At 44.7% G+C, this 10298-nt stretch overlaps 1 protein-coding gene across 1 annotated transcript in view; it reads left to right on the top strand.

Annotated features, from left to right (window-relative positions):
* Positions 1 to 2218: 2218 nt before the first annotated feature.
* The window catches only part of LRP4 (LDL receptor related protein 4), an 82852-nt gene continuing 74772 nt past the window's right edge, over positions 2219 to 10298 (top strand). The window contains exon 1 of the mRNA XM_085063796.1: positions 2219 to 2876. Within this exon, the coding sequence (XP_084919922.1) occupies positions 2219 to 2876 (658 nt within the window). The remainder of the gene's footprint in view (positions 2877 to 10298) is intronic.

Below are 10298 nucleotides of genomic sequence, written 5' to 3'. Positions count from 1 at the left end.
TAATTACTTCTTTCTCATCTGTCTTACAATACTTGTGTTACATATCACTTATCAGTGATCTATAAATTATTACAAGTTGCTTCATGATGCTCCTCCCTCATAGGTGTGGATAGGAGCACCTACCTTGTGTATGGGTTGAAGTGTATTCTGATATTTACATAGTCTTAAAGTTATTGTCTGAAGGAGGCAATTTAGCCATTTAATATGGTTAAATTTTGCCAACATTATTTAGTAACTCTTCTACTTTTACCATAAATATCCATTTTACACTGCATAAATCTACTTTACAATTATTCCTCAAAGATCCCACACGTAATCAGGGCTATATTCAATCATAGTATTGTGTCAATAGGTAGGCAATTGAGAGGTTTATAATATAAATTTTCATCTGTTCAACTGCAAGCTATTTAGGAGATTTTTGTGAAAGATTATACTATGTGCTTCTCTAACATTTCACCAGGGGATTTCAAAATTGCTGATAAGACAGAGGTATAGTTTAAGGAAGATGAGCTTGGAAAGGAAAGTGATTTGCCAGAATACAGCACAAGATGCAGAGGACTGGTAAACTCACTTTAACAGAGTGGATAAAAACATTTGTTCCCTGGGGAGAGAAGAGCTGCAGAGCTAACAAATTAATTTATTTGCATTTAGGACAATATTTTTCAAGAGGCTTTTGTTTCAAACATGGGGAAATACTCATCTCAACAGCTGAAATGTTCCATGACCTAGGTTTATAATTATCAGGAAGTTCTGAGCCCTGTGTCTGAGTTTTATCACACTCAGTACTTCAGCACCTAAACTTCTAGGAGCTTCCGTGAGCCTGAAGTCAGAAGGACTCCTCTGAGCTATACTACTTGATGATCTAGCCTTGGTGGAGAATATAAACTTAAAATGAATTTTGGTTATGTTGCTCTGTATTTTAGGGAGCTACAGTGAGCATGCTAGCCAGTCAGCCAGCCCCCCCATCAGCCAGTCCCCAGTCAGTGTGAGGTTATTGTTTTCTCCCTCTTAACTTTAACCCACTGTTCCAAACTCTTCCCCTTCAACCATCTTAAACTCTGATATCTTGGAGTTTATTGCTTTACAATTATTGTGTGTACTTTCTCTGCCTCAGTCTGTCACTGATTCCAAGTCAATATTAGAACAGAGAAGTTTTTTAATCTCTCCACCTCAATCAGTCTCTCTTGACTACCTGTATTTGTTGTTACTCTTCTGCAGCTTTGTACACTTTGCCTATCAAATACAAAGAATTCAATGCCATAGTCTATGTGCTATTGCACTCACACACTATTCCTATCTTGAAGTAGTGGTTCGGCATATAAAGAAGAAGGTCTGCTTTTTAAAAATTTTGGTGGCCATGTACAGTAGATGTATACACGGTTTGCTGCTTACTGTTTCTTGTGGTGTTCCTGCTCTTGGGAGTTCTTCTCAGTGAAGCTGTGTTGGATTATTTTTTTTTTCATTGAGCACAATTTGTCAAGACCAGTCCCTGTTTTAATTTTATGTTGACATTTTTAATAATACCCCTTGTCTTCAACATTTTACACTTAATTAATAGGAGAGCCAGAATTCTCTCAATCATATGCTGTGCTGTTTTCTTACTCTTGTGATTGTTTAAAGGATGGGATTAATTGCAGCTTCCTCTGGATTCATCTGTGGGAAGGCTTTAAATAAGACCATTTCTATCATTGGCCCTTTGGTGTCAATTTGACAAAATTCTCATCTTCCCCTGTGGTCCAGGGTTTGGACTATCTGAGTCAGCTTTCTGTTCAGGTTAATACTTTGAAATCAACTGAGAGTAATTATTTAACAACAGTTGCTTGCACTGTCAACCCTACGTCTTAAAATGTCAAATCATGCCACAGAGGATCATAAAACTGGCTCAAAGGGTGACCTCCAGTGAAAGCCTGTCTGCTTGTTAATGAAGCACAGAACAGAAGGCATATAAGCCAATTGTCCAAGTGTTAATTTCTATTTCTGCAGGAAACGACACTAACTCTTTTTTTAGGGTGTCTGAGATGCATGCATAGTCAGCTGGTTTTGCACACCGCGGCTATAAGGAAAACACCAAATACCAGAAAAGTTGTCACGAACGGAGGGAAAAATCGTAAGTTTCTCGTAGGTAGCAACATGCATGCTGGGCAAAGGGCTCGTGAGTGTTTCCCTTTCGAAGGCAGTTAGGCGAACGGGGACGGGACGCGGAGAAGGGTTCTACGATATGTCCTGGGTACAGAGAGCTGGAACAAGTCGGATAGCGGTGGTAACGCGCGGGGAGCGGAGGATACCGGGCAGCCCTGAGGCGGGCAGCCGAGAGCCCGGAGCAATGTTCCTAGGCGATGCTGCGGGGGTTGGGACGGGGAGAGCCACCGGGGCTGCTTTAGGAAGGGCTTCCCTGCCCGCGCCGAGGGAGCCATACCCCGGGCAAGGGCTGAGGGGGTCCGGGGGCTCTGGGCGAGCCGCGGGGTCTCGCCGCGGTAATGGGCGGCGGCCCCACGGGGTAGCCAAGGGAGGTGGGTATCTCGCCGTTGAGCTTCGGCTGCGGACCGCCTCTGCCGCGCCGAAAGTTTGCGGAGTGCCTCGGCGCTGGGGGGAGCGGGGCGGGGGCTGCCCCGGCAGGGCTCCTCCTTCGGGGCCGGGCCTGGGCGGGCGGAGCGAGGAGGGAGCCCCCGCGGCTCCGGAGTTGCCGCGGCTGCGGATGGAGCGAGCGGCTGTCGTGCCGGGGTGCTCCGCGCAGGAGGAGCCCGCGACGTCGCTGCGGGCGGCCCGGGCGCGGGGCCGGGGCGCTGCCACCATGAGGCGGCGCGGCGGGGGTTGTCTCCTGCCCGCGCCTCCGCAGCTCCTGCTGGTGCTGCTGGGAGCGCTGCTCCGCTCCAGAGGTAAGCGGCTGCCGCGGCACCCTCTGCCCCGCGGCAGCGCGGGGGGCCCAGCCGCCGTCCCGGGCTTGGCGGCGGCGATCCGTGCCCGGACGGAGAGCTCTGCCCGGCCGCGCCGCTTACCTGCCCGTGCCCGCCGGGCGGGGAGCCCTGCCCTGCGCCGTCCCGCCGCCGCCGCGCTTTGTCTGCGCCCCGTCCCGCGCCCGGACGCGGGGCTCTCGTCTTCCCCGTGCCCCGGTGCGGCGGGCTGGAGCCGGCAGGGACCCCCGACAGGCCGGGGCGCGGGTTGCGGAGAGGCGCCGCTCTGGCCAGCGAGCTCTCCCCGGCGGAGAGCCCGCAGCGCCCACGCGGCCGCTGCCCCGCGCGGAAGTTTGGCGGCGGCGGGCGCGGGCTTTGTTCCCGCGGTGCGAGCGGCGGGGCGGGCGCGCAGGTTGCCTCGCAGGCTGCCGTGCCCGGCGTGTCGGGACAGCCGCCGCTCCGGAGCAGGAATGCAGCCGCGCACCCGCCGCGACGGGCCCCTTAAAGGTACAGCCCGGCTCCGCGGTGGCGCCCCGGGCTACCTGCCTCGCCTCGGGGGCGACTGGGAGTCCTCCCGCAGCACCCTGGCACAGCGGGGCCAGAGCAGGAGTGGTACCAAAAATAGTGACATGGGGAGGGTTTCGCTGCGCTCTTAGCGAGTCGGGAGGTAGTCCCATGAAGTCTCGCCATGAAAACTTTATCTTTGTATTCCTCTGTCAACTGGCATCTGCTGTTTCTTCGTCTTGTGCGGTGGGTCTTTATTTTACAAGTGCGCCCGGTGGAGAAGAAAACATCCAAACCGTTCACAGAATTGTTTATAGAGAGTTAGAAGGCTTTTGGGGGAGGGGTGTGGAGAGGAGATACGTACCTCTTTTCTCTCCCTTCACTGCTTTGGCAGCTGCCGTATAATTTCACCCATCCGTTTTCTCCTGTGCTACTCTGAAATTACAGGAAGCATTTGCAGTAGTGCTACTGACCTCCATCATTCTACAAGTATTGCCCCTGGGGCACAATCATAGAGAGTTTGGGTTTCAAGTAATATTATTTCTCTTCTAACAAGAAACCTAATTGCAGGCAGCTTTGAAGAATGTGCTAAGCGAGCCTGGATAGACTGACTGGAAAGGGCTATAGTTCTGTATCAGAAAGCCTGCTTTTTAGAAGCCAGAAGTATTCTTGAGTTCCCAATGCCACGCAGATACTTAACTGCCCTCTAGGAGTGAGAAGGATCTAAAAAATAGATCTTAGTGTAGGTACAGATCTGGATGTGTTTTATTTTGGCTGTTACCCAGGTGCTCCTAGTTAATGTGTCTGGGCTGTTAACAGCCATGTGGAGGATGTCTGATTGTAAACTGCAAGTTTGCTAGTATGTGGTTGTTCCTTGATGTCTCTAGGATGCTTTTTTTTTTTATGGCAGCTTGTTTCTCTTTCAAGTAGTTCCCCCATCAGTGCACTTTCGTGTATCCTCTTGTCAGATGACTGTAAGTTTATGATTGGATGTGCCAACTGTTTCCAGAAGCGAATATCCTCTGTCCTTCATTGAAAGGTATGTTCTTTCAATGGGACACAATAAGGACACAATTCCTGAGCAATCTTTTTCTTCTTTGAAGCAAGGAAGAACATGAGGAGATATCAGAATGGAGGTGGCAGAGAAAATTTGTGATGAGTCAGGGTCCTTCCACTTAACTAGAAAATTTTCAAAGTTGTCCCCTAGAAGTACCTGCAGGGATGATGTGCAGTTCAATTGTCATAAAGCATCCACGAAAGTTGCAATGCCAAACAGGTAAATTAATAGAAGCACTTGGTCATTTACTACTCTGTCTCAGTACAAGAGCGGGTAAAACAAACAAGCCTGCAAGACTGACCTTTGACTCTTTTGTAATGGGTAGTGGCAGTTCAAACTGGATAAGTCTGTGCCAAAAAAACGCCAAACCAACAAAAGAGGTCCACAAGTGTCTTGAGCTCTTGGGAAAGTGTGTTGCAGGTAAAAACGGGTATAGAGAGGGAATTTAATGGTAATGTCATGCACTGCTGGTGGCTGGAGTGAAGAAGGACCTGATGTTAAGATGGTCTGTGTTAGTATAAATACAGAATGTCACAGAACCTGTCTGGCTGATGTGTTTGCTGTTCTGGCTCCTGGACCTCTGCCAGAAAAATACATAGCTAATATCAGAACTTCACTTCTGAAACACCTTGACTACATTTTATAGTTGGAAACTTGAATGTGATGCTTCTGTAGAAGTATATTTTGCAGTGGGAATCACTATTTCCACTGCCTCTGCTCGGCATTGCTGTTGATTCTATGGCTCTCAGCCAAGTGCAAACCACCCGTTTTCCTATTGTCAACTTGGAGGTGATAATGTTATACACTCAGGGTGTGCTGAGAGTGTCAGGATTTGCTGATGATAAATTAGGCCAATATTCACAGATCTCTTGATCACCCTGAATTACCTTGACTTTCTTTTTTTCAAAGTGGTGACGGCACTGACTAACATTCCCCGTACTTCTAAAATGAAGAGCAACATGCTGCAGGACGATGACAAGTGGTGGTTTTTTTTTTTTGTTTTGGCTCAGTTTTGACAGTTCTGTCTACTAAAACATAATGGAAAAGCATATAGCATATATCTTCCATTATGAAGTTAACATTGCTGTTTTATTTATTCAGTGTATATAAGCAATTTTCTTTTATATTCTCTTTCCAGAAGCTTTCAGTTGTGTGCTTTAACACTGTTTTCTGCAATAGAGAAACTCGTTTTGTATCTTGGGAGTGTGGGTGTATACAGCAAGAAAATTAATAGGTGCTTAATTACATAAAGTGCTTGCATTTCTAGAGTGTCTTATGAACCTTGAAGAGGTTCACAAGGCACTGTGGGCCACAAAATGAGACTTCAGAAAACTTGTAGCTATTTCTCTATACATTGTATTCGTTGAAGTTACAGGAGAAAAAGTGGTTAGATTTAAACATTATCCAGTTGTTTGTAGTTCAAACCAGAAGGCAATACTTGCTGTATGTAACTAGAAAAAGAAATTAAAGTGATTTGCATTTTGGTTTTGCTCTTAAATACTCTCTAGACTAGTTAAATTAACATTAAAAAATAGTTAAAACATTAGTTCTGTGAGAATGATCTGTAGTCTGATAGTGCTCTTGAATCTTCCTGCACTCTTGTGAAATAGGCAAATATTATCCTTGTTTTGTAAATGTGGGAAGTGAAGTAGAAATTGTCTTGCCCAAGGCCAACTCCATTTGCCCTAGAATGCAACTTACCGTTGAACACAATAGAATATATGCTTTATAACACTTACAAAAGCTGATAAAGAGATATTATCTTAAAAACCAGTCAAGGTTTTGAAAATAGGTTTATATAGTAAGTGCACATTCTCCACCTTCATTGAATTCCTTTGGTTGTGACTTGCAACTATTTCTCTTTTTAATAATACTTACAGTTCTCTTGCTGATGGTCAAAAAAATCATAATATCACCGAAATTTTACTGACTCTGTTGGAAAGGGTGAATTGGTAAGTAAGGTGTTATTAAAAGAAATATAAAAGAAAGGTCGATACTTAATTTCTCTAGTCCTCTGTTATTTCTAGCTTAGCTATTTGTGATGTTTTCTTGAATGAGTTTACATAATAAAATTGTATATATTAGACTTAAACTGACTATCTTCTAAGATGTCTGGCTTTACCTGATAAAACATCCAGAGCTGGCGCTCTGGCATACAACAAACCCCCTCCCTTAAATGGCATACTGTATTTAGTGACTGTCTGTGTTTCACACAAATCATGGCAGAAAACACTAATTTAAATTGTCATCCACAAATCTCATGTCCTTGATGGTTAGGCTCTTACTTTTGTGTCTGTGGTGCCAGTGGTTTTTTGCCATTGCTCTTATGTTAGGTATTACTCTTTTATGGGATTTTGTTTTCTCTACTGAGTGAAAACTGGGTACTGTAGTGCTCCTCGAATCTCTTATTTTTTCTGTCTGTAGCTTTTCATTTCCCTGTACTAAAGATAGTAACTGTATAGATACAGGGGCTTGTTATTCTGTAGACTTGTGGTTTATTCATGCTGTAAATCTGGTTGCTCTGGGACTGTTACCTGGGAGTATTTGACTGCCCTCCTGTTGCAGGTGAATTCATGTTCAGGTTTTTCAGTTTTCCAGGCATGTTTTTTTGCCTCTTGTACAGAACTGTCTGTTAGATGCTGAAGTGTTCCAGCCTGTGCATTTAGTCTGGGGGACTCGAGCTGCAGTCAATGTTTCTGTGAGGAGCAGATCTCCTTGGCTGTTGTGAGCCTAGATGAAAGGAGACTCATGTAGGGACAGATAAAGACTTTATTAACGTCAAATGGAGCTGATTGTTGACTTTTGTAGTGCTAAATTGTCAATAACTGAAATTCCTCATGTCAAGGAATTACATAATTTACTATAGAAGACAAAGAACAGGAATTGAAGTGTCATGAGCCCAATTCTGATGGTATGAGAAGCATACTGAAGCTTCTGTTATAAGCACATACATATGAAGCATTCTGTTATAAGCACGTTAGCACACCTGTGGGTTGTGAACAGTAGTAACAGAAGCTTTGTCTGTCATGAGGTTCTTAGGTGATTAGGTTTTTCTAGTATTAGCCACGAGTCAGCAAGTCACAAACCATTGAGATTAATAGACAGTAATGCAGATCCATATTCAATGTTTGTGATGCCAGTTGCAGTTTTGTCAAAAAGTGTATGACCAAAGACAGTGCAGATCTTGTTTCTCAAGCTGTTGTCTTTTGATTGCAACTTTCTGGTGTTGCCATATTCAGAAATAAAAAGCACCAGATTTCTTCCCTGAATGGGTTAGAGTTAAAGGAGAATTCACCTTCCTGTAGTATAGTGATGAGGTTGTGTAAAGAACTGTTGTCCAGCCAAGCTTCCAGTAGATAATGTATTTGCCTGAAAACAGACCCCATATTCTGTAGTGTCAAGGTGAAATTTTAGTCTTAGAATGAAATCTACCAGCAGCGAGACGTTATCATGACTCCAGGCAGGGGAGACCCCTCTCCTGGCTAGCGGCGTGGTGACTTCCTCCGTATGCCCTAGCAGGGCATAGTCTTCTGTGTCTCTTTGTTACTGCCTGACAGCCCCTCCCAGCTGCTGGAGCTTTCTGTTTCTATTGCATAGCAGCAGTTCTTTAATCAGAAATCTTGTTAGTATTCAAGGATAATTGATCCGACTCTCTGGTAGGGGGTGGGGACCCAGCCTTGCATCCTTCTCCTACTTGCCACCCCCGGTTTGACCCCTGTTGTCTCTTTGTTTTCTCCTGTTAAGTTTGTGCCAGTGATGTGTGTGTGTGCTGTTTTTCCAAGCAGCCTGAAGTTGGCTGTAACCAAGAGCAGCAGTTAAATAGAGCCCGATTTCCCCGCTTCCTGGCGTTCAGTTGTTCGGCTCCATTTTCTGGTCTTCTGTGTTTTTGATTTGCAGAGAAGGAACTTACTTGGTGCCCCCGGGCATCTCTTAAACCCATTAGAACAAACTCCATTATTTCACTGTACTTAGAAATCCTCCTCCTTTAGTCCCAGCATCCATCAAAATAATGTATCCTCTGTAAGGCCCTCTGGAAAATGTTTAATAGAATCTTTTCAAACTCAAGGAGAGTTCCAGTTGGAAAGGGGGAGGGGAGAAGGCTAATGGAAGATCTGACTGTGACTTGCAGTAAGCCTGAACTTGGCCTGTGTCAGCTCTCCCTTCACCTTCATGCTGAGGGAAAGCTGAACAGAGCGGATCCAACACTGGGATCAAAGCTGGAAACAAAAGGCTTTGGGAGAAAAATTTCCCGTCTGGCCAAGAGGCAGCCACACAAAAGTGGTGCATAATTTATCACTCGAAGTTTATTTCTGCTGTGCTCCTTTTGGAGAGAAAAGAAAAAAAAGAAGTGACTCTCCTGCTGTTTTGGAGTGGGTAAGTGATGGTTTTGGAGATTTGAGGCAGGAAGGAGCTAGAGATATCATGGAAAAACTTTTTCAGTGCATTCTGTACCCAGCTCCTCTCTTCTCAGACATGGACAGACATTATTTCTGTTGAAGGGAACCCTATTCTTGCATTTTGATGTTTCAAAGAGTGAGGACTTTTATCTTCTCTGGTAATTTCCAAATCACAGTGGAGTGGTGTTGCCTTTGGCAAAGTCAAGTTCTTTGACTTTCTGAGATGTTTTTCTTAAGGATTGGTCTAGGCGCTGTGGCTCTGTATAACATGAAGGAAGAGGCTATGTTTGCCCCAAAGCGTTTATAGTCTTAATTGGCCATCTGACATCTGATAAGGATCAGGGGTGTGATAATTCTACTGGAATAGATAAGGTCAATATTAAAATGGTATAGCTTTCTAATTAAATTTCCTTTAGCTGTGGTTTAATGAGAAAACTTCTGAAGTTTTTAATTCCAATCACTTCTCAGAACGAGGATAGTGAGAGGTTTTGGGTAGGAGTTGGCATCAAAGACTACTGAAACCTGGTAACTGTGTAAATAAGGATGAGGAAGCAGATGCAAGAGTAGTGTCAACCATGAGAAGAAGGTAAGGGGATTTAGGAGTATAGATATTAACAGAAGCAAAGATAGGCATTTTGGAAATGAGAGCCAAGGACTTGAGCTGGCAAAGGAACAGAAGACTCGTGTAAGGAAATCCAAGTGGAGTAATTATGTGGGATCTGATGGCAGAAAGAGTTGTCAATTAGGTAGGATAAAAGATGGAAATTTTGAAAGTGAAGATGAGCATTGAGCAGAATTTAACTGCTGAGACAGGGAAAGACTTATTTTACTAATGCTTTAAAGGAGGATGTGACAAATTGTTAGGGATCTGTGACAGTAGAGTCCCTGACCTAATGGAGTGATCTTATAAAATATTAGGAGCTTAGCAATGGAGTCAGAGGTGGAAAGGGAGACTATTAGCCTAACACTGAGATGGTGAACCTATGAGATAGCTCCATCACCACCTGCAGTGATGGAATGTGGGATCTGTCAGCCTTGGGAGCACATAAGCCAAAAGGACTTTTGAGTAGGATGTCCAGGAATGTATTTTGGAAGACAATACTGTCTGGGAAAATGTATGAAATAGGAGGGCAGAACTGAAGAAAGAAGCTAGAATTTTGGAGATGATTGCTTGGGCAAAAGCATATGGTGAGAATAGGAGATTAGTATGGGTTTGGTAAAAAGTCTGGATACAGAAGCAAGTGTACGTCTGGTAGCAGAAGATTGCACCTTTCCTGGAAAAGAAGGCTACTTCTCTTCCTCTACCTCATTGAGATTTGCTGTGTGAAAGAGTGAGTCACTGTTTCACAGTCTCTGTGAATTGTTCATAGGCACCTGATGTTCTCAGCCCCTTTCTCTGAAAGGCTCATAAGAAGCATTCTGGGACTATGCAAGGTTACATGGAAATAC

This window comes from Lichenostomus cassidix, chromosome 5, assembly GCF_008360975.1.
Source record: "Lichenostomus cassidix isolate B80296 chromosome 5, HeHo_3.0, whole genome shotgun sequence".
Lineage (NCBI taxonomy): Eukaryota > Metazoa > Chordata > Aves > Passeriformes > Meliphagidae > Lichenostomus > Lichenostomus cassidix.
This window is presented reverse-complemented; position numbering and strand designations above follow the sequence as displayed.